A 23,465-nucleotide genomic window follows, 5' to 3' on the forward strand; every position below is an offset into this window, starting at 1 on the left:
ACCTCAACCTTCTTTTTACTATGAGATACATTAACAATGATATAATATATCTCATGCATCATAATATGATGCATCTCTTAGAATTACATACCGAACAATTCCTTACAAGAGATCCCAAGTGAAAAGCATTTGGCATATTATTACCAAACCTTCTTGAAAATGTTTGGTATGTATTTCTAGAAAATTATTAAAAGGGTTAATGTTTGTTTTAAAATAAATTGGGGGGTGAAACTAACAAGACAATTTTTTTGCTGCATGCACCCACAGGTACGGTGGGTTAAAACAGTAAGTGGATGTAGCGATGAGTTCTGAAGAATTATTGTTACCATAGGATTATTATAACAAGAAAGCGCAGGTGGACACGGATAAAGAGAAAACAGGATCATGACTTCTGCTATTCTACCACTTCAAAGCTTCGGCTTTTGCTTTTCTGCAAAACTTCCTTCAAACTCTCTTCGATTCCCATTCCTTTCAGTTCCCACTAATTCAACTGTAATCTCACAGATTCATGCATTTTCTCCAGCAAAAGATACCCATTACTTGAAGCTCAAGCTCAAGCACCTCACTAGAGCATCTCCAGAAGGTCTGGTTTTCGTCTCTCTGAATTTTGGTTTTGTTTAATCTGTTAGTAGTTATTTTTAATTTAATGAAATGGGTTTTTATTGGAATGAGTGATGGATTTCTCAGTCCTCTTGATATCTGTAATTTTGGTTGTTTGTCAAGTGAGTTTGGCTTCAACCCATATTCTCACTTTCTGGTTTTCATAGTTTTTTTCGTTTTATGTTTGGGAAATTTATTGCATTAGAGAGTTCAAGAAAACACTATGGTGAACTTCTTTGTGGGCATAAATTGTATTGTTTATTAATATTAAATTGCCTCTATTGTACTTGCAAAATTCCTTCTATTTGAGAAAAAAAAATCTGGTTGTCCCAAAAGAACCGTAAAGTGGATTTTTTTTTTTTCGGAGGGTAAAGTAAAGTGAAATTGATATGGGAAGTTTTAATTCTTGGGCTTTGTTATATAAGATCATTATACCATCCCAATGACCCTTTGTTCTTCACTTGTGTTCCTGATCAAAAAGGGAGTAATTAAGTGAAAGTGTGTAACTTTGAATGGAATCAACACAGGAAATATGGGTCTTGCCGATTTTGGATGAATTTTTATTAGTCAATGGAGACATTATGTGTGTGTATATATATTTGATCAGTGAAACATGTTTAGATATATAAACACAGCCATACACGATCATATCAGTACCAATCTTTTTTCCAAAGTCATTAGTCCCATGTATGGAAACATCTGCCTAATATAGAGCCAAAGAATTCACATGTTGGGAATTAAATTTAATAACTATGATGGATTAATTACCTATGTACCTCTTTTATGTTTTTGTATTGAAAATTTTCAATGTTGTTCCATATTGCTGGGATTAATTTAATACCCAGAATTCTCTCCTTTAATAAATTTCACATGTTTTGAGCTTACATTATGTCATGTTTCAGCAGTTCCCAGTGATTTTATTGAAGATTCAAAGTTTGTTCCTTTGAACTCTGATGATCTTAGATATGGCCCACCTGTAAGTTCTTGTTAGTTTTATGCTAACTAGACGACACAGACATTCATGTATATTTCTATCTTTATATTTATCTGTCCACACACACACACACAATGGTTTTGTTTCTTTGATACTATAAGGTACATTGTACACGTCTTTTCTCTTGGAATATAACCACCTATAAAAGTCTCGTTTTATAAACTTCTAAGGAACTTTGAGATGTAAACAACTGCTTTTGTTTACAGGCTTTATTGTTATTGGGCTTTGAAGTGGAGGAAACAGCCAAGGTAGCTTCTAAATTTCTATCTGTATACTTCTCACTTTCATGTACAGTGGACATTCAAAGAAGTTATGCCCACTACTTGTGTGTAGGTTATTCAAATCAATATTATTTTCAAATGTGATAGTAGCTCCAAGTATCCCTCTTCAATAGCCCATTTCCAGTAAACCTATGTTTAAAGGTTGTCAATCTGAGTTGAATGAGGTTCTAAAATAGAAAAATGTGATTGACACACCACCACTTATCTTTGAATAGTGAGGACCCACCCCTTCAATCTAGAATATGAGATATTATTGTACCTCAATCTGTATATTTATTAATGCAGATACAAGAACTTCTAAAAGAGATAGATGGAGAATTTCTAAAGGTAACTTCAACAGTATAATTGCAAAATTCTCTTTATTTCTCTTCCTGAACAATTGTATTTGTTCTCCTTGGACAACTAATTGTCATGTAGCAGGAAAACCATATGGTTGTGCTTCATTGAAATGTGTTACCAGGTTTCAGTTTTGATATAATTTTTCATTTATCGTAGATTATTCATTGTACTGAAGACATGATTACTCGCTCGCTTTGGGAAGCCTTTAGTACTCAACAACCCAATTTGGAAGCAGTGAAGGTTTAAATTTTCGACTTTTTAGTTGTTATGCTATCTTGTTTTATATCTTTTATATTTTGTATATGTTTCTCCTTTCATTATCCAAAAAAAAAAAAAAAAAAACAGAAGGCAAATCCACATGGTAAATATTTATTTAGCAGATCATTGCATGGTGAAGATTAATGGTAATTGAGAATAAACCATGTCATGATCATGTCATTAGGGTGATGATAATATTTAAAAAGTGGGGAAAATTCCTAAAATGGTAACTTTTTTTAAATTATAGTTAGGTGCCCACTTTGATAAGTTGATATTATTGCCTAATTATTGATTTAGGTTCATTATTAACTGGTGGATTAGTCTCATAAATATTAGTTTCTACCTTCTTCATTCATTTAAAGATAGTTAGTATGCCTCCTTCCTGCAGATTGCAAAATCACTGCCACGAATTTGTATCTTATCGGGTCTCAGTGGGGAGGAGATGGTGATGTTCATTGATGTATTCCCAGAAACTGGTATTGAGCATTCTTACTCATTGTAGCCAATTTGTATGTCTAATTACAAATATGGACCTGAGACCCATCATCCCCAATTAGGAGGTGGCAATCTTAACGGGGCCCTCGAACATGACTCGAAAACAACACAAAATTAGTGGGTTTGGGTCATTTGAGTGACTTTTTTAAGAGTCAATAGAGGATATTCCATTGCTGAATTTAACCAAAAATGCAGCTTCAACGTTGAAAGACTTTAAAACAGTTCTATTGGTTTATATGCAGGACTAGAACCGGCTGTATTTGCGGCACTTGTTCCTAACAGTGCGGACAAGCCATTACAAGAGGTGATGGAAGAGATTATGGGGGACCATGAGATGGTGGTAAGCTGTTCTTCTCTTGATTGAGGATCATCCGCTATCATATCATATCAAGTCTTTGCCAACTTACCTCTTTGTAACAATTTTCCAACTTCAACTGCAGACCGCACAACAGGCAGGCTCAACATAGTGGGCAGATTCAGCAGTAGACATCAGGAATCCAGAGCTTTGTTCTGTCCATAAAATTGTTCATGGTTTACAGTGTAAATTGGTGATGATGATCAAGCTTTCATTTCAAATTGAGGTATCCATTAGAGAGAAGTATAATTCATAGTTACAAGTGTTTGTACGATTGTCTGTCAAATGGTGACAACACTTCTAATACATGTATGAAGATTGAAGAGCAACTAATTTCGTCATGCGATATTGATCAGTTATAAATTCTTTTTTCTTTTATGAATTTTTTTTTCTTGGATGGTTCAAAAACATGGTGTGGATGACAAAATACTTGTAATGATCACATAGATTGGTTTTCATTTGTTTGGATTCCACGAATAATATTATTGTTCAACCCCATGGTTCTGCAGTTTGATGCAAACTCAACCAATATGCCAAAAACACTTATGTTTTAGTCGGGTGTGGGCGGTGGCTTTCATTTCAAATTTGTGATATTCTTCTTTCCAGCATCCAGATTGTCCGTTTCACTTACGCCCTCAATGGGAAAAAACTTTGAAGCTGAAGAAACCCTCACCATTGGATTACATGTGGCATTTCCAAGGAGGTATTCCAAAATTTGATGGAAATATAGGGGTGTGAAATAAATTCAAAACACCACGTGTCTTGTACCGAGGAGGGTGGTTCCTTCAAAATTTTGAAGCGGTCTGTCCACTTCAAAGTCGGACGCCCCCTCAATGCCCTCTCTTTTTTTTTTTTTTCGAAAAAGCCCTCAAAGCCCTCTCTTTGGTGTGATATAGTTTTGATGCAAAGTGATAAAAACTCAGCCAAATACACCAAAAAGCATAAGTCCTCTCTTTGATGACATACCTCTTGACCGCAGTCTTTTATTAGGTGATTACCTTAAAATTACCTAAGAGTATGTTTGATTGTATGGAAAGTCACTTTCCATGGAATTTGAAATCCATGGAAAAATAATTGTAGAAAATAGGTAGGGTTGGAAAATCAAATTCCATTGTTTGATTTTACTTGGATAAAATCATGAAAAAAATATGAGAAAAAAGAAGATGAGAAGGAGGAAGAAGATGAGAGGAGGGGGAGAGGAAGAGGGAGGGGGGAGGATGTGGCAACGGTGGCGGCAAAGGTGGCGAAGACGACGATAGCGACGGAGGCAACGACAACGACAGCAACGGTGGCGACGACGGAGGTAAGTGAGGAAGATGATGATGAGGAAGATGGGGGGAGAACGTGGTGGTGGTGGCGGATGAAGTGAATGATGGAGAAGAATGAGAAGAAGAAGAAAATAGAGAGAGAGAAGGTGGTCGGAGACGGAGTCGACGACGATGACGAAGTTAGTGTAATGGTGGTGGTAGTAGGGAAGAATTAGGGATGAAAAATATAGGTGGATTTCACTTTCCCACCCATGTTTTGGTGGACTTTTTGATTGAGGTGAAAAATGAATTTTCATTTTTTTGTACAATCAAACTCTTGAAATTTTTCATTTTTCATATAAATTGATTTTTCACCCTATTTTCCATGTACAATCAAACATACCCTTATGATCTTGCCTTCAATCCCTAATCAAAGTCTTTGATTATTTATTTATTTATTTCTCATCTTGAAAATATTTTTATAGGTGGGACTTGGGAGGGACTCGTCAAGTGGTGGATTGGATCCAACCCATTTCCCTTCCTTCATGCTATTATGTATATGGGGACCCACCACTTAAACCCTTTGCCAACCAAAACCTAACTCTGCTCCACTATGATTATGAAATGGCAGATGTAGTGATGATGATAATCTACTTACGAACTACCATAGTTTTTCCCTCTCTGTATTTTAGATCACAAGAGGCAAAAGCAGCAACATAAATACACACTCTCTGTCAAGTTCTTGCGAACCAGAGCATAGAGGGATCTTTCATCAACCTTAAGCAAACCCTAACCCTAGAGAACCATTGATGGAAAAGCCATCAACGGTGATGTGTGCGGTGGTAGCAATGGACCCCACCAACTTATTCTACAGAGTCTGCTCTATCTGCGAGAGAACTCTTCCAGACAACAATACCACCCTTTGCAAATTCTGCGATTCCAAGTCCTTAAACCCTTCCTCCAAACGCCTCTATCGCATTCTTGTCAGTCCTCTCCTCACTCAAATGTTTATTTTCCTGATTAAAAATGTGTTCTTTTTAGGGTTAATTTATTGGTTGTGCTTCTGATTTAATTTCTATGGTTGGGCAGTTGTCCATTGCTTCTGAAAACAGGGTTTTTGTGGTGATTTGCTTTGATAGAGCTGCCCGAGTTCTCTTCGGCTGCTCTGCTGATGAATTCTTCAATTTCGCCAAGCTTAACCCATTTGCAGGTACTAATACCCATCTGCATTATTTCCATTTTAACTTACAATAATGGCTTGGTTTGGGTTTATCTGAAAATGTGTTTTTGTGTTTGTGTGTAGGCATGGCTGTTAGTAAGATGTTGGAGGGTGAAATGTTACAAATGACATTGTCCAAGCCCAAGAATGGCAATGCACAGCACCTCCGTGCTGTTTCCGTGGTTCCTTTGCGCTCTGATTTCCGTCCTGTAATTGAGACATTGAAGCAGCTATATGGCGTTGGTCCCTCTTTAAGTACAATCTAATTTCAGTTTTCAATTGTATCTAAGCAAAAAAAAAAAAAAAACTTGGTTTAGATTGCTGTTTGTTTAATGAAAATGGTTTTTGAGGGGTTCTGACATGGATTATTTCATTGCAAAGATGACCTCACCATAATATAGTTTCAATACATCTAGGTTTTATGTTCCCACGTTTATGTACAACATTTAAAAAGCCAAAAACATAATTCAACATAATTCCGGTAATTTGAGCGAGCAAATAATATTTCCAAAACTATACAGTGGAATTTTATTACTTAAACTGCTATGTGAGTCTCCATTTGATTCTTGAAGGAATCTTAAAAGGATTGTGACACAATTTAGAAGCAGCCCAGACCTAAAAACCATCTCTCCAGTTCAAAACCACATAAAGGAGAACCAGAGAACCAAAGGGGTTTGCATGATTACATAATTGAGCGTGTCTATTACATGTCCACTACCATCTCTTCTGGATCAGCAGCATTTTCAACAAGATTGCCTTGAATCCATCTCTTCAGCATCTCTAATGAAGCCTTGGGTTGATCCATTGGGACCATGTGACCCGCATCATGGACCTGTTGTTAAAACAACAATGCTAAGCATCAGTGTGTCAAACTTACTCAAATGGTAAGAAGCAGGTGAGTTATCATGACACGTTGAGTTTGCAAGATTTTTAAAAACTCAAGAGAAACAGAAGATGGTAGCAACCTTGAGGAAACTGAGAGGTCCATGGGTTTTCAAAAGTCCTGCTTCTGCACCATCCACAACAAACGGAACTAAGGGAGATCCCACAAACTCTTCATGACCAGACCAATCCATGGCATCGACCCACCTCGAATTCCCTGGCCAAAATACAAATATTTACAGACATGGGTACAGACAGTTATGTATCATTTCACAATGAACAAATTGTACAAGGATTTAGGATGCCCATAACTCAATGAATATTGAACCCAGATAACTTACCAAGCCAGTTGCATATGAGATCATACTCCCCAGCGTATATAAGCATCTTGATTCCATCCTCAAGAAGAGCAGGGATACCAACCTCCAGATTCCTCATCCAGTCCGTCAGCAAGGCCTGGTACACAGAAGGGCTACACGAAACAAACTCTATGTCCCCAACTCCAAGAGCATCCCTAACAGACCCCTGGTTCAGAAATTTATCCAAGTTCGCGAAGTCGTAGCACAGTTCCCCTACACACTCCTTTCTGATATCATAGTACTGCAGAGTGAAGACATAATGAAATGTTCAAAGAAGTTAAAGACATGCTTGTGCTCCTCAAGAGCCCAAAATTCTGAATAAAAGAACAAAAAGATGTATATCCATGCTCTCTTACATTAATGTTTCCCGCGATGACCAGAATCTCTTCGAATATGATGTTACAAATAAGATATGATGCCATGCAAGTGATTTTACCCTTGGTGCCTGAAAGCACTTGGTAATATTAAACAACAGAAAATTGGTCTGGCATAGCAAACAACCAAAATTATCTTTAGCAACTCCTGATGCTTATAAATAGAAAGTAAAATTTACCACAAATAGTGAAGGATTGGAAATTTTGACCAAGGAGATAAATAAAATCAATCTCATAAATTTAAAAGAATTACCGCAAAGCTTTATTGCTAGTTCACATGGTGGCAGAAGCAAGTTAAGTCTCTTGTACTGAGATTCTTTAATTAGTCCCATATCTAGTGCATAATCTGCATATGCTTTGTACTGAATTGCAGGCTCAGTAAGTCCATTACCAATGGCAAATCCCTGTCAAGCCATGTTCCAGTTTTGTAAGGCCAAGAAAAATGAATCAGGTAGAATTGAAGACAATACCTTCAGATTTATATGAATCCCTTCTTTAGCCTTGTTTCCTTGATGTACCCGAGCTGCGAAGGCAGGAATGTAGTGCCCGGCATATGATTCCCCCGTTATATAAAAATCATTATTGGCAAATTCAGGATGCTCCGCAAAAAATGCCTAGCATCACAAACAAACATCTCAGTCCAAACTTTTTTTTTTTCAATTAAGTAAATAGTATAAATAAAAAAGATGGAGAGGAGGTCAGGAAGACCTAGTTCAATCAAAGAGCAGAAAAAAGAGAAAACAGGGCATACAAAATTATTATTTTTGATAAGTATAAAGATTTTATAAATATTAAGAAAGAAGAGAGAGTACAAAGAAGGCCGAGATGGCCCCCAAGAAAGGGCATACAAAATTATGATCACTCCCAACAAACCATCTCCCACCTAAATGTTAGGTCCTCAAAGAAAACAGCCTTAAATTCCTCAAAATATTTACACCAATAGAACAAAAATCCTACCAATCTGAAAAAAAAATCCTAAGAGAGATTTTGACCTCCGCTCAAGGGAGCTTTCCTTCCCTTCTAAAAACTGAGATTCCACTTCTTTCAGATACAACAGCAACTCTTGGCAAAGAAGGCAACATCGAACTATGAAAACACCAAGCTAGATGGAACAAGGAGAAGTGACACCAAATTTTGCCTACAAATTAGCAACGAATGAGCCAATGCAATTCGCCACTACATTTATATAAGGAGAGGAATTGATTGACACCAAACTTGCAATTCTAATAATCCAATAAATGCCAACTTTCTTGGTTAACTCAAGGAAATGAAAATCTTCCAAGTTTGGTTTGGTGAGAGGTTTTAAGATGAGGAGACCTGATTTACCGCTAGTTTTTATATGCTTATGGATGAAAAATAAACAAGAACTTGTGGGACTGAAATTCAACCAAGGATCTCTCCTCAACTCTGATAGTCTGAAGACTAGAGCTGTTGAATGCTACTTTGGACTAGTTGGGAAGAAAAAAGATAAAGAATATATTACTCAATGTGTTGATTTCAGTTATTCAAGAAAGGCTTTAATTTCTGGGTATGGGGATAGGAAAGTTACCAAAATCTAAATGACCCAGTACGTAAGTATATCAACAACAAACATAAATAATGGTACTGGGTTTTCTATCATGTAAGGGTTTTCACTTTAATGTCAATACCACCAGCAACCAGCAAAGCTGAGCTGATACATGGGGTGCTTGGTCATTGCGGCAAGTCCTCTTTTGAATAAAGTGCCCCCCCACTCACACCAAAAAAAAAAAAAAAAAAGAAATAAACAAGGAAACAAACAAAAAATCATTGATTGGCTTGTTTGGTTTATGTGTAAATAGAACGGTTTTACATATTAAAATGGGCTAAAGCTAATTCAAGCAGGAGAGAATAAAATAGCATTAATTCCAATGAGGTATTAACTGTTAAACCATGTTGTATATTTTGTTCTCACATTCACATGACACCAATTGAATGACAAAACAGGATAGCAGTTTAAATGGGCAGCTTCATAAGGCATCAGTGGTTTCACAAAAAGGATAATAGTTAAATGGACAGTGAATTGATTCATCACATAGAACACAATAATATATAAGGAGAAACAAACAGACCTGCAAGAAGTCATAAAGATCATTACTAACGCCCTGTTCATCGTGACGGAGATCACGCCTATCAGAACTATAACTAAAACCAGTTCCAGTGGGCTGGTCAACATACAGAATGTTTGATGCCTGCAGTTGAGAATAAAAGATGTTAGATTTCTCAAATAGAGCAATCAGAATGCAATCTATGCTCTTTGACACAGAAGTCAAACAGTTCTATATTATAGAGAAGTGATCTAGTTTGAAACCCCAGGACTTATAATAGTTGCTATGTTCCATTGCATCTTATTTTCAAAGATTCATTGTGACCAGAAGCTCAACCTCACCCATAGAGTAAGAATGACATGCAGTAAACGATTGGTGAAGTCTTCAGTGAGCACTAAATTATAGTGAAGCAGATCACTGACCCAGTCACCGAGGGACTTTAAGTCAATATTCAAGGAATCCTTTCTAGGTTTGGGAAATGGAGCTTCTCTAACAATTGTGGCCCTATACAGCTAAAGAAGACAACATCTTCTTTCCATGCATATTTGTCACTTGCAAAAAAACCAAAGCCAATGGATCTAATGTATAGGATCTGCATGACAGGTCCATGCAATGGCTGACTCAAGTAGTCATATAGATCTGAGCATTAAGGACTGATTATAACCCAGTAAAGAAACAAGCCTCTACATTTACAAATTATGCTTCCAATTTTGGAAGTGAAGTGTAGAGGGACAAGCTATTGCTGCAATTTATTTCACATGAATTACATATCTCCATGGATAGAAAAGATTAATTAAATTCTCAACTGCAAAGTCCAGTTTGGTGAATTATATCCCTTGAGAATGAAGTAAAGAGAGATGACAAATGTTACAACCACTTCTATTTCATTTCATCAATTTTAGAGAGAAAAATAAAAAAGATGGAACCTATGGATCACCAAAAAATTGGTTACACAGAAACATCACAACCAAAGGCTGGCAGTATAAATAAACGGGTATCGATTTTAGATTGGAAAAATTCTAATGGCTTGTTTGGGTTGTGTTCTTGTACTAGAGAACAATATTTTGGAAGCTTGTTCATGAAGAAATCTTTTCTTTCTTCTTGTTTTTTTTGTGGCACAAAATGGCAATCCAAACCCTACTTAGCAATTTGGCAAACAGTAAAAATACGATACAACATACAAGAAAAGTTTTGAGTATAATTCGGATTTGCCACTCAAAAATCCGTTTAGAAGAAAGAAAAGATTATAATATATACTCCAATTGAAATAGATTATAATATAAATAAGCGCTATAACTAATCCTTATAATAATTATATAACTATATGGTATTGAATAATGTATTGATTATTTTGATCTTGGCAAAGCTAATAACACATTGATCATTTAAAATCATATAAAATGGAAATAAATTTTCAACATAGAAATAGAAAATTCACTTTAATTAAACCATTTTATATAAAAATTTGAATAATACGGATAGGTTTGTTATGAAAAATGAGAAATTCGAGTTTAAAACACAAATAATATGTCAGTTTGTTAACTAGTATCCACCATGGACACACATCGAATTCCACAAATTTGAAAGACAAGATTGCATATGAAAAAAAAAAAAAACAGTACCTTGTCCCACCCATAATCATTCCAAATAAGAGACAAATCGTCCGCAATGGTGAAAGGTCCATTTTCATAGAAAAGAGCCAATTCACTGCTACAGCCTGGCCCTCCAGTCAACCATATAACAACAGGATCATTCTTGGTATTCCGTGACTCGAAGAAAAAGTAGAACATCCTATAGATTGCAGATACCACATCTCAGTACAATTTCATAAACAAAATACCCACACTTGACTATTATAAATTTACAAAAAAATAACAAGTAAAGAACGGAAAGATTGCTCTTTCAACTGATTCATAAATAACATATAAAAAATAAGTAAATAAACAACCAGTGTAAATTTCAATTTTAACTTTCTACTAATCCACATTGAATAAAATCGAGGAAAATCCCAGAAAGGCCGAAGAAGAAAAATTGTGAAATCCTCATTTCAGCACACCATAGTCACCAAGTCAGGGTTCAGGAAAAATTCGCCAAGGGAAAAATTCGAAAAAAACAAAAAAAAAATAGAGAGAAAATTGGGAAAAAATCAAAATAGTGTTGAGACAATATTTTTTTTTTCTAATAAGTGGTGTTACCATTTATATCATCAAATCCTATTTTGAGCTTAAGAATAAATGGTCTCTCAAAAGACTCTTTTTAAATTGTTTGCTCGGCAAAAAAAAAAATCACATTTTTTTTGTGTTTAAATCGTGACTTTTAAAAAATTCATGATTTAATCACCAGTCTTTAAAATCGTGATTTAAACACAATTTTTTTTTTAAAATCAGCGACTATGCAGCACACCATTCATTTTAATTCCGTTCCTGTAAATTACAATTTTCTGGAAGAATAATGCTGAAGTGACCTCAGGCTGAAACCTCATATCACACTTCTTGACGTGAAAGTGGATAGGAACCATAGATGGTTCATCGAGATACGAGTAAAAGCATCTAGGATTTCTATCCACTTTCACGTCAAGAAGTGCGATATGAGGTTCCAGCTTCATTTTGGAATTAGAACAATTCACTTAAAGCGGGAAAAATCTTTCTTACTTTATAAAAGACTAAATATTTTCCCCGATTTAGTTTTAGTAAACGGTTAAAAAAAAATCCCCTTTATAAAAGTTAATTCTTTTTTTTTTCCATTTGAAGTGAAATATTTGATCCGAAAATGGTAATTTAACCTAAAATCTAATTACCAACGTCTCCTGTCATCACTGAACAAAATCACTTCTTAAAGTTAAACTCCATCCAAGTTTGCTCAAGACAGATAACATGCACTATAAATGACCCCAAAAAAAGAGAAAAAAATCCTTCAAATAAACCACAGAAACCCTATAAATCCATTCAAATTCTTAAAAAGAAAAGAAAGAAAAAGATAGGGTTTCAAATGTACCTGGCAGCGTGAGAGTGCTGGATCTGATAGTAGCCAGCATGATGACCGAGATCATCGACTGAAACATTAAGATCATCAGCGAGATTCGGAAACGTAAATCGCTTCTCGACGATCTTAGGAGTAAGAGCAAGAGCAACATCAGATCGATTCACCGCGATGGCATCTTTGGGGAACAGATTGAGCTGTCGGATTAGCTTTTCTGCTTGTCTTTTTGGGAAATTTAGATTCGAAGGAAGGCTAAGATGATCTGGAAAAGTTGCAGAAGATAAGGAAGAGAGAAAGAGAAGAATGAAGCAGAGAAGACAATGAGCGAGGTTTTTCTCCATTTTGTGCTGAGTGAGAAAATGAGAGAATGGTGATGGAATTTATAGTGGTTTTCGGCAGAAACGACGACTTTGACTTTGGAGTTCACTTAAGAGCTACACAAAGGTATATGCTGACGTAATATTAAATTGACATCGTTTCACACATTGTTGACATGGATATGTGTATAGAACCATACATATTTTTCTATGCTGACGTAACATCGTTTCATCGAGACACACTTCAAAAGCATCTGTAGTTTTGTGCACACTAATGTGTTAAACGATGTCCTTTGAATGTTATTCGAGCACAACGTGCCTTCAATTCAAGCCCCCACATACATCTTACCTCATATGTGACGTACCGAGGGTTTTGGGCCAACTAGTCGCCTTGCCCTTGCTAGTGGGTCCTATTGGTCTGAAAACACCCGCTAAGTAACACACAAAAAAGTACAAGTATATTTGGATCGACTTGGAGACTTAGAGCTGAAGTTAGAATTATGGTTTTAAAACTCGATTTCTCATCTCGCCTCGTCCATGTCAGATATTGAGTTGTCTCGGACGAGTTTTCTGATACATTTGAAATGTCTCGTTAAAAAATTTGAATGAACACGGATTTTTAAATCTCTTCTGAAAATTTTGACTTATCCGTCCATTTTGTCCATGCCTGATACCTAGACGAATCGAATGATACATCTCGATCGAGTTTTGAAATCATGGTTGAAATGATATTAGAAAGAGTCAAAGAAATAGATATTCATTTGGAAACCACTTCTAAGTGTTCTTAAGCTAGATTGGTGTTATTAAAATATTCTAAATTCTAGAAAAATGATTGTAAGTCCTTTTATAATTAGGGAGAAAGTGGAGGAAGATGGAAGAGTAGATAGGGATAGAATGGTAATTTTATTTAGAGATAAAATGGTGTAATTTTAATGATATGCAACAACTGTCCCTTCTAGCTCCTTATCATCGTTTCAAAGTTAATACAAAACATGCTTGGTCTTTCAACCTTTCCATACTTCAGTCTGGATCAGGCCTTTAGAAAAATCAGCCCATCCAACTTATATTTGGGCCCATTATACAAAACCAAATATTCTATTATTAAGAGAGTTCATATCTACTTTCATCAATGTCTCCATCCAAGTTCTTTTGGGTCTTCCTCTCGTTCTTTTAATTCACCTCACATGTAACATGAGATAAACTAAAGCCCATGTACACGATAAGGAAAACTAGCCATGATGACAATGGAATGACCATGTTGTAGGGACACAACCACAAGTTAGTGAATTTATGAGAAAACTAGTTACAATAGAGATTACAAACATCACAAGATCTTGTATATGGAGGTAAGCTCGGATCAGACCCTGGCAATCTCAAAGGTTGAGAAACACATCACCCTCCATCGGAGAAGTTGAGTTCAAGCCGATTAAAGCACAATTTTGTTAAACAAACTATGATCTCACTTTGGCAAGTTGTGCTCTTATCTCTTGTAATTCTTCCTCATCATCGGAACCTTCTGCAGTAGCTTCTTCCTTGAAAATTAAAATAAGACACCCATTCCTTAACTCTACATGTTGAAGAACACAACCACCATGAAATGGAAGCGAAGGACAGTAGTGTATATACCTCTACAGCTTTTGCCGTCCGGACAGGTTGCTTTGTTCTATCTCTCCTGGTTACCATGGGAAGCTGTGCAGCAGTCTCACCAGCTATTTCCGTCAAAACTTAGTCGACTTCTTCTTCAGTCTCCTCTTCTATATCTTCTGAATCCAATGCAGTGTCAACAGCATCATTCACAGTCTCTTCAATCACTCCTGCCTACAAACCATAGGTTTAAAAATACGTTCTTTATCTGTAAACACATTTACTGAGGGAATAGCGGAGCCAATAATAATAGACACTTCTCAGTATATCTTCACAACTTCCAGTGTCTTTAAGGACTTAGTTACCTAAAATCTTGGCCCTTTTATATAACCTTGACGTCGAAGTGCGGAATTAGGTCTACCGAAAAAGTCTTTTGGTCACCAAAACAGGTGTAAGTTTAAGTTGTTTTATGAAAGAACACACTGACAGAACATGTTCCAAAAACACAAAACAATGGGATTTACAAGATCAATATTAATTCTTGCCAGTTATATCCAGCCATCTCTCACCAAATCTGAATGTACAAGAAGTAAGATGTAGCATATGAGGAAAAAAGAAGGGTTTACCTTGGTCATTTCTTTACTAAATTCTTGCATAGTTGCAGCTACTTCTGGTGCTTTCATGAGGTTATTGACAAGCTTCATGACCTCAGCACTCTTGGATATGTGGCCCACAGTCCGAGCGATTGCTGCAAATATAATCCAAGAAGTATAAAACACTATGAAGAGTTTGGAAAAAAATTGAAAGAACCAATGGGAGTCACTCTCGAAAGGGTGCAAGCGATATAAACTAATCCATCTGAATACTAAAATTCAGAAAACAAGGCACTGCAATTTGCAAGGATGTGGATAACAACAATATGTGGTATAAAGCAAAAAAAAAATAAAAATACAAGCAATCAACATGACCATATCCAAATATCCAATATCCTCCAATAACAAAAGGAGAATATTAGTTTTTTATTTGTAATTGTCAACATGGCACCACATCTGTACATGGCAAATCAAATTTCCCCAAAAAATGGGTTGGAGCCTAAGATGCACAACTATAGATACTAATATGCACACTAGTATTGAAACGGGACAAGACTCCTTGTTTCTCGAAATCTAGTGCAAGATATGGACTTGGGTATCCCATCCAATTTGTCGATACATGCTTTTATTTTAGTTTTTAATTTTCTTAACAAAGTATTGTTTTTTGGGCTTATCACGATAAATGTCATAAAATATCTAATATTGCTACGTTTTTTTTTACAATAAACATTTTTATTATTATATATTATTTACACATTTCAAGACAAATGAAAGAAACATCTAATATTGCAAACATTTCCACATTAATTGTTTATTATGCACAATTTACACATTGTCGCTGACAAGGCAAATAAGAAAGACTGGCTAGCTCTTCCTGCTATAGGTTCGGCTGGTGGGATTCTAATGATGTGGAACAAAGATTGGATCCAAGTTACAGATAACCTAGTAGGGGCCTTTTCAATTTCTATTCTATGTAAGAAAATGGACGAAGATCTTCAGTGGGTTTTTTCCGGGATTTATGGTCCAACAATCAACAGTGAGAGAAAACAATTTTGGGAGGAACTTAAAGATGTTGCGGGATATTGGGCTAAGCCTTGGGTGTTGGGTGGGGATTTCAATGTCACAAGGTTCACCCATGAGAAGAATAGGGGTTCTAACATCTCTAAGGGCATGAGAGATTTCAACGATTTTATTAATAGACATTGTCTGATGGACTTCCCTCTCCTGGGCAGACGTTTCACGTGGTCCAACAATCAATGTAACACGAGGATGTCCAGATTAGACAGGTTTTTGATCGACAATGAATGGGAGGAAGAGTTTCACAATGTTATGCATTCAGCCAGTCCTAGCCCAGTTTCAGATCATACCCCTATTTTCTTGGAAGCAGGATATCCTAGGAAACACCCTCTTCCATTCAGATTTGAAAATATGTGGCTAGCTCAACCCAACTTCTTAGAGCTCGTCAAGCATTGGTGGAATGAGTGTCCGTTTACAGGTAATCCGGGGTGGGTGTTTAAGAATAAGCTTAGGTACTTGAAGGATAAGCTGAAGGTGTGGAACAAAGAGGTCCTGGGGAGAATAGATGTGAAAAAAAAGGAGATCATGGATCAAATCGAATTTTTTGACAATAAGGAGGAAGAAGGAAACTTGAAGGTGGAAGAAAGAAGTAAAAGAACGGAGTTGAAACTGGAATTCCAAAGAACGGCGCTTATGGAGGAGATAAGCTGGAAACAAAAGTCGAGAGTCAAATGGTTGAAAGAAGGGGATAACAAACCAAAATTCTTCCACAAAATTGCCAATTTCCATAGAAGAAGTAATCAAATTGATAAACTTTACATCAAGGATATCATGGTGGAAGGTGAAGATGTGATTAGAGATGGGGTGGTAGAATACTACAAAGACCTGTACAAAGAAAACGAACCATTGAGACCTCGGCCGGAGAATCTAGAATTTACTTCGTTAAATCAGGAAGACAAAGATTGGTTGGAAAGACAAATAGGGGAGGAAGAAGTTAGATCGGTTCTTTTTTCAATGAGTGGGGATAAGGCTCCGGGGCCGGATGGATTTACTATGGAGTTCTACAAACATTGCTGGAAAATCATTTCGAAAGACTTTATGAAAGTCATCCAAGAACTGCAAGACAAAAAATGCCTGGATTATAGTCTTAATAGTACCTTTGTGGCCTTGATCCCCAAGAGAGTTGGGGCGGATAAATTGAGTGATTTCAGACCTATAAGCTTGGTGAGCTCGGTTTACAAAATTGTATCAAAAGTGTTAGCTATGCGCTTGAAGGTAGTCCTCCCCAAGCTGATTGAAGATGAACAAGGGGCTTTCCTTAGGGGTAGACAAATTCTTGACGGAGTTTTGATGGCCAATGAATGTATCGATTCAAGAATTAAGGACAAGATAGAGGGGATAATTGGGAAAATTGACCTTCAAAAGGCATATGATCATGTGAGTTGGAATTTTTTGGAATATATGATGGGGAGAATGGGTTTTGGGGTGAAGTGGATTAGTTGGATTATGAAATGTGTTACAACGGTCTCCTATTCGATTTTAGTCAATGGTAGTCCGGCGGGTTTCTTTAGGGGATCGAGAGGATTGAGACAAGGGGATCCATTATCTCCATTTTTGTTCCTTATCGTAGCAGAAGCCTTGGGGAGACTGTTTAAAAGAGCAGTTGAATTAGGAAAACTCTCAGGGTTTAGGGTGAAAGATGGTCCTCTGATCTCACATTTACAATTTGCGGATGATACTTTAGTTTTTTTAGATCATTATAGGGATCAGGTGAGAGTTCTTCGGGTTCTTTTGTGTTGTTTTGAGGCAATTTCAGGTTTACATATCAATTTGCATAAGAGTAAGCTGTTTGGGGTTGGAGATGTGCAGGACATTCATTTGGTGGCAGCTACTTTGGGTTGCGGGCATGATATTTTACCCACGTCTTATTTGGGTTTACCATTAGGCGCACCCTACAAAAGTATCAAAATTTGGGAAGGGGTGATTGAGAAATTGGAGAAAAGATTGAGTTTGTGGAAGGCCAAGTATCTGTCTAAAGGAGGGAGAGTAACCTTGATAAAAAGCACATTGACGAGCATTCCGGTTTACTTTCTCTCCCTGTTCACGCTACCTAGGACTGTCGAAATCAGATTGGAAAAGCTTATGAGAAACTTCTTATGGAACGACAAGAATGGTAGAAGGAAGTATCACCTTGTTAGATGGAAGGTTATTTGTATGCCCAAGAAAAACGGTGGTTTAGGGATTAGGGGTCTTAGATTAGCAAACAAAGCACTTTTGGGGAAGTGGATCTGGAGGTATGGAAATGAAAGAGATAGTCTGTGGAGGAGGGTCATAACAGCAAAGTATGGGGAACAGAGACTAGGCTGGTATAGTGGTGAGGCTAAAGGTACGTATGGGTGTAGTGTTTGGAAGGGGATTCTTAAAGTAAGAGAGGAGTTTGAGAAAGGGATTAGGTTTAAGGTGGGCATGGGGGATAAAATCAGATTTTGGGAGGATAGTTGGTGTGGTACTTCACCTCTAGCGGCCCAATTCCCGTCCTTGTACGCTTGTTCTCGGAAAAAAAATGAAACAATCCATCGGTGTTTGATTCGCAACGACTCCAGCTCCACTTGGGATTTGGGGTTCAGGAGAAATTTTAATGATTGGGAGCTAACTGAGGTGACTTCTTTCCTTGATCTCTTGCACTCGTGTCTTCTCGATGTACAGGAACAGGATAGGTGGGAATGGACTAGGGCGAAAGACTTGAGATTCTCTGTCAGTTCTTTTCATAAGTGGCTTAACCCTTATGTCGAGCGTTCATTCCTGGGATCCATCATTTGGTCTAACTCTATACCCTCTAAAATCTCATTTTTTGTGTGGTTGGCCTCTCTTGGTAAAATACTAACGATGGATAATTTGATTGTTCGGGGTTGGATTACACCTAATTGTTGCCCATTATGTTTGAAGGATGGGGAGTCTGTCAATTATTTATTAATCCATTGCCCATTTTCTTATCATATTTGGTCAAATTTTCTTGGTTTATTCCGTATTCATTGGGTCTTTCCTTGTAAGTTCTCCTCGTTGGTAGAAGGTTGGGCTAGTAATGCTTTCTCTTCCAAAAAGAGATTCCTTTGGGCTATTCTTCCTTCGGCTATTGCTTGGGGGGTGTGGAATGAAAGGAATAATAGGGTCTTCAACAATAAGATGAGAAGCGCTCATGGCAGTTTCTTAGAGATTTTGAGCTTGATGTACTTTTGGTCGAAACAGAAATTAGAGTTTAAAGGGACTACTTTTGATGATTTCGTCTTTAGATGGAACTCTTTATGTAATCATTGATGCTTTATTTTCTTTGTTTTGTAGTTCTTTGAGAGGCTTCCTCGGCCTCATTGTACTTTGTTTTCTTTTATCAATACATTACACTTATCAAAAAAAAAAAAAATAGCTAGGAGTGAGAAAACAACTAATGGTACAATAGGAAATGAAATTTTTTTAATGTAGAAGTATTTGTACAGTATCCAGTACTGATATTGCAATTATATTATGTCAACTGCACAAAATTAAAGTACTGATATTGCAATTATATTATGTCAACTGCACAAAATTAAGTATCTGAGTATAATAGGTTTGGACCCATGGTCGCCAGGTTCCACCACAAAGCACAAGTCATTGGAGCGAAGACCTCAACCAAAACAAGAGTTATCATTTGTAAATAAACATACTCGCCAGGTTCCATCACAAAGCACAAATCATTGAAGCAAAGACCTCAACCAAAACAAGAGTTATCATTTGTAAATAAACTTACTCCCAGTTTCAAGTGGCTATCGCTTAACACCCTCCAATAAAGAGTTTCTCTATTCTAGAAGACCCCTAATTTCTCAAAATATTTAGAAAAAGAAAAAAAAAAAAAATGAACGACCGAGTAATCTTTTAATTCAACCACCAGATGGGTGGCTGAGCGGTAGCACTTCAGGGTCAAGGGGTTTGCTCCCCCTGTGGTCTCAAGTTCGATTCCCACCGGTTACTAATATTTGGTGGCCACGAACTGCAGGGTTAAAAGCCCTGTTTTGAAAGCCTTGTTCAGGGAGGAGGGAATAGTTGGTGCGCGCAAGCTGGCCCAGATACCCCTCTTAACAACAACAACAACAAAAAAAGTAATCTTTTAATTCGAAGTCCAATTCATTTTAGCAAGGCCAAGTACCAACTGGACATAATTACTCATATTGTTTTGTTTTTTTTTTTTTTACGAAGGATGTGAAATTGAAAATGCAAAGGAAACTAACTTACTCATAAAACTATTCTTCAAGGAGATGGATGTCTGCTAGATTAAAACTAGTTCTTTTATAAAGCATCATAACAACACTTTCCCCGAGTCACATTGAAATTGAATTCATTTGTGCCTACGGTTCACAGCTTTTCTTGCTCTCACAATTTCTTTAGCAAATGCGGAATGCCTAAAATACATTTCAAAACATGAAAAAGGAAAGAATGTTAGGATGTAGAGCAAATCTAAGATAAAATGAAAAATACATACATTGAAGTTGCACATAGGGTAGACCTTGATGTGGTGCACGTGTTGGGGAGGGCGATTGACATTAGTACGAGACATCCTAGGCCAAATTTGGCATGATTAAACAACCGAAACCAATTTTTTTCATCTGACTCTACTAATTTATTACTAGGAGATCTCCAACATGAGTGTTCCACATCCACCACATGAGCAAAAAATCATAGAGATCATCCTCACAAAATATCAGCCCAATCCGAAACTTTTAAGCCATATAGGACAAATTTTGTCTCCCAACGTTGTCTCTCTAACGGACTTCATTAATTATTCAGACACTTAAGGGGGTAGCTGTCAAAAGCTGTTAAACTCCTTAAAACACATTTCAATGACTCAATCTAAAAAAGCCTGAAAATTTGACAAATTTATTGATAGTAGATTCTATCTTGATTTACTGAACTTCAACAAAATTCACTAAAAGAAAACTATTTCTTTAAGAACAAAGAAAATTCTTGATCTGTGTATGTGGACATGAGATTTTCAACATTTTAAAACATCCCTCCACTTTGGGGTGTTTTGGAGTCGCCACCATTCAAATGCGGAATTGGGTGTGAATGGTCACCCGAATTTGTATTTTTTTTTTTGAAAAACATGTCATTTAGACATTTGATGACTCACATATGGATAAAGTACATTTGGTCCAACCTTGATTCAAGGTAAGGGGATCCATTTATGGAGTAGGGAAGGTGTTAGGCACCCTACTCCATCCACGTAATGTGGTAGCCTCGAATTCGGTCATTTTTTACAATAAAGGAAAATAAAATCGAAAATGATTTGAGGTGTGCCCTCAAGTGTGAGGGACTTTCGATATTGGTTCAAATCATTGAGGGCACCCTTATGAAGAAGGGGCCCTTTGGTGATTTAAACCATCATGGTGTGTGCAAATGTGTAGAGAAAGGGATAATAGAAGTGGGGGTTAGAGGGGATGGTCCTTTTTCAAACCCACCTTGTCCCAATCTTGATCTTCAAGGCTTTTCTTGATGTTCCTCTTTTGAGTTGACTTGGACTTGCTTGAGGTTATTGAAGATTGAGTTGAGTTGTAAACTTTTAGAAGATTGAGAGTAGAGTTTTGAGTATGAGATGAGAGAGCGTTGAGTGTAGTGAAGAGAGTAGAGTAGAGAGTTGTAGTTTTTTGGATGATTTTATATCAAATTTTCATTAGTTGTTGTAAGGGGAGAATGGAGGGGTTTTTATAGAGGTTGGGGAGGTATTTTAAGGATATAATGGGTTGAGGGATGAGAATAGTGGATAATGGCATGGGTTTTAGAGGGAAAGAGTGTGAAATTTGAGATGAAAATGAGGGTAATTTTGTAATGAGGGAAATGGGTTGTGTTTTAACCCAAATGGTTTGGATCTTACCTAAATCCATTTGGGTAGAGTGTTTGGTGGGGTGAGATGAGTGATGGTTGATGGGAGGAATGGTGGTGTAAGGGAGTTGTTTGGAGAAGGAGTGTTGAGATGGTTGAAGAGGTAAGGTGTTTGATTTGGGGGGATGGGTAGTGATTAGTTTGATTTTGAGAGGATTGAAGGGATGATGACATGTGGCAAATGGAGAGATGAAGAGATGGGTTGATTGGTGATGGTGGTTGGTTGACTAAAGAGAAGAGTATGGGGGTGATGGTGGGAGGTATGGGTTGAGGTGATTTTGTGAGAGTGTTTTAAGGAAAAGTGATGGTTTGATGTGTGGGAGATATGGGTTATGATGTGGGTTGTTAAAGAATGGGGAATAGGTTATGGTGTATAGGGTATGGGTTGAGTTGTTGGTTGTTGATGATGAGAAGATGGGGAATAGGTTAGGTTAGGGTAGGGTTATGGGTTGAGTTGATTAGATAAGGGAGGTGGAAGGAGATGATGGCATGTGTCATCTCTTGGTGATTGGTTTGATGTGATGATGATGGGTTGGATTGGATTTGGGTAGTGGATCGGACTTTGGGCTTTAGTAGTAGATTGGGTAGGGTTTTGGGCTTAGATAGGGGATTGAATAGTGATGATGATGGACTTGGATTTTAAGAAGAGTGATTGGGCTTGGGTAGAATAGTATTGGGTTGAATTTAAGGATGTAGGAGGGTGGTGAGGTGTGCGGGTCCATGGGCTACGTGAGTGGCCTCGGACATTTATTAATTGAAATGTGTTGGATTTTTTGTAGGTTTGGGCTTCGGGGCCCATTCCAATTTTCGATTTTTGGGGGCATCTTGCGTCGAGGGCCCGCCCAAATTCAGGTGTCTACAGTCCTTTCTACCTTTGCCGAGACCATGTCATTTCTCTTGGCAGCCTCTCTAATTGCTTTGTGTACATTTTTCTCTTCTCTCTGCACATCTGAAAATTGAAAGAAAAAAAAAATGTAACCACCAGAAGTAAAAAAAAAATACGAATTTAAGAAGAAAATAGTTATAATTATGAAAAAGAACAACAACCCATGAAAGATATCGGTCTCAATTAATCGAAAAGCACTGAACTGGATGAACCATTAATAGAAATTCGAAAGCGCAAACCCAGAAAAAAGGAGGAGAAATGGGTTTATAATGGAAGGAAAACTTGCCTCGAATTTGGTGTTCGATGTTGCGACACTCTTGTCTGAGTCGTCTCTGCCAATCCCTCAATTGCTGTTGTGGGTTTGGTTTTGGCTTCAACATATTCTTCATTTTCTCCATCTCTTACTCTCCTCTCCGAATTAGATTGAAAAAGGCGAAAACCAATTTGAGATATCTTGTATCCAATCTTCTTTGATCAGAAAAATGGTGTTTTTAACGGTTTTTCTTTTCTGGTTCTATTTCTAACAGGTAAATCAAAGACTCGTTTTCGCAGACTATTTACAGTTGCACCCACTTTTTTTTTTCCTCCTCTCACCCACTTAAACGCTAATTTCTGATAAATAGTTAAATTACTTGCCACATTCGCTTAAAAAAGATTTTTTTTTTTTGTTCGTAGAAAGATTTCAAATATATATATATATATATATATATATA

General features: G+C 37.0%; 3 protein-coding genes and 1 pseudogene across 7 annotated transcripts; 2 read left to right on the top strand and 2 right to left on the bottom strand.

Moving 5' to 3' along the window:
- The first annotated feature begins 340 nt into the window (after positions 1-340).
- LOC147385849 (vacuolar acid trehalase) lies at positions 341-3,704 on the top strand. Of its 4 annotated transcripts, none has more exons than XM_086424317.1 (8): positions 343-583; positions 1,503-1,576; positions 1,801-1,842; positions 2,161-2,202; positions 2,371-2,454; positions 2,861-2,948; positions 3,210-3,307; positions 3,408-3,704. In XM_086424317.1, exons 1-8 carry the CDS (start codon positions 385-387, stop codon positions 3,432-3,434), a joined length of 654 nt encoding a protein of 217 aa, XP_086280443.1. In that variant the 5' UTR covers positions 343-384; the 3' UTR covers positions 3,435-3,704. The 4 variants fall into 4 exon arrangements, with proteins under 4 accessions (XP_086280445.1, XP_086280443.1, XP_086280446.1 ...); XM_086424318.1 differs by having other exon boundaries at positions 345-583; positions 1,506-1,576; XM_086424319.1 differs by lacking the exon at positions 1,801-1,842 and having other exon boundaries at positions 341-583.
- A 1,382-nt stretch (positions 3,705-5,086) lies between these two features.
- LOC147385850 (replication factor-A carboxy-terminal domain protein) lies at positions 5,087-6,142 on the top strand. Its single transcript, XM_086423181.1, has 3 exons — positions 5,087-5,552; positions 5,659-5,779; positions 5,873-6,142. The coding sequence occupies exons 1-3, from the start codon at positions 5,379-5,381 to the stop codon at positions 6,052-6,054; spliced, it is 477 nt and encodes a 158-aa protein (XP_086279307.1). The 5' UTR covers positions 5,087-5,378; the 3' UTR covers positions 6,055-6,142.
- A 150-nt stretch (positions 6,143-6,292) lies between these two features.
- SCPL49 (SERINE CARBOXYPEPTIDASE-LIKE 49) lies at positions 6,293-12,813 on the bottom strand. The gene is made up of 9 exons (XM_086423180.1): positions 12,464-12,813; positions 11,092-11,260; positions 9,494-9,613; positions 7,874-8,017; positions 7,657-7,807; positions 7,386-7,474; positions 7,012-7,270; positions 6,754-6,887; positions 6,293-6,620 (listed from the first exon to the last, which is right to left on the bottom strand). Exons 1-9 carry the CDS (start codon positions 12,787-12,789, stop codon positions 6,492-6,494), a joined length of 1,521 nt encoding a protein of 506 aa, XP_086279306.1. The 5' UTR covers positions 12,790-12,813; the 3' UTR covers positions 6,293-6,491.
- A 1,093-nt stretch (positions 12,814-13,906) lies between these two features.
- Positions 13,907-15,320, bottom strand: LOC147385852 (vacuolar protein sorting-associated protein 24 homolog 1-like; annotated as a pseudogene). The gene is made up of 4 exons (XR_015171869.1): positions 15,302-15,320; positions 14,976-15,214; positions 14,392-14,583; positions 13,907-14,297 (listed from the first exon to the last, which is right to left on the bottom strand). The product of XR_015171869.1 is annotated as a vacuolar protein sorting-associated protein 24 homolog 1-like (transcript).
- Positions 15,321-23,465: the final 8,145 nt, after the last annotated feature.

The sequence above is a fragment of the Akebia trifoliata genome, chromosome 14, assembly GCF_017979445.1.
Source record: "Akebia trifoliata isolate Shusen 1 chromosome 14, ASM1797944v1, whole genome shotgun sequence".
In the NCBI taxonomy this organism is placed as follows: Eukaryota; Viridiplantae; Streptophyta; class Magnoliopsida; order Ranunculales; family Lardizabalaceae; genus Akebia; species Akebia trifoliata.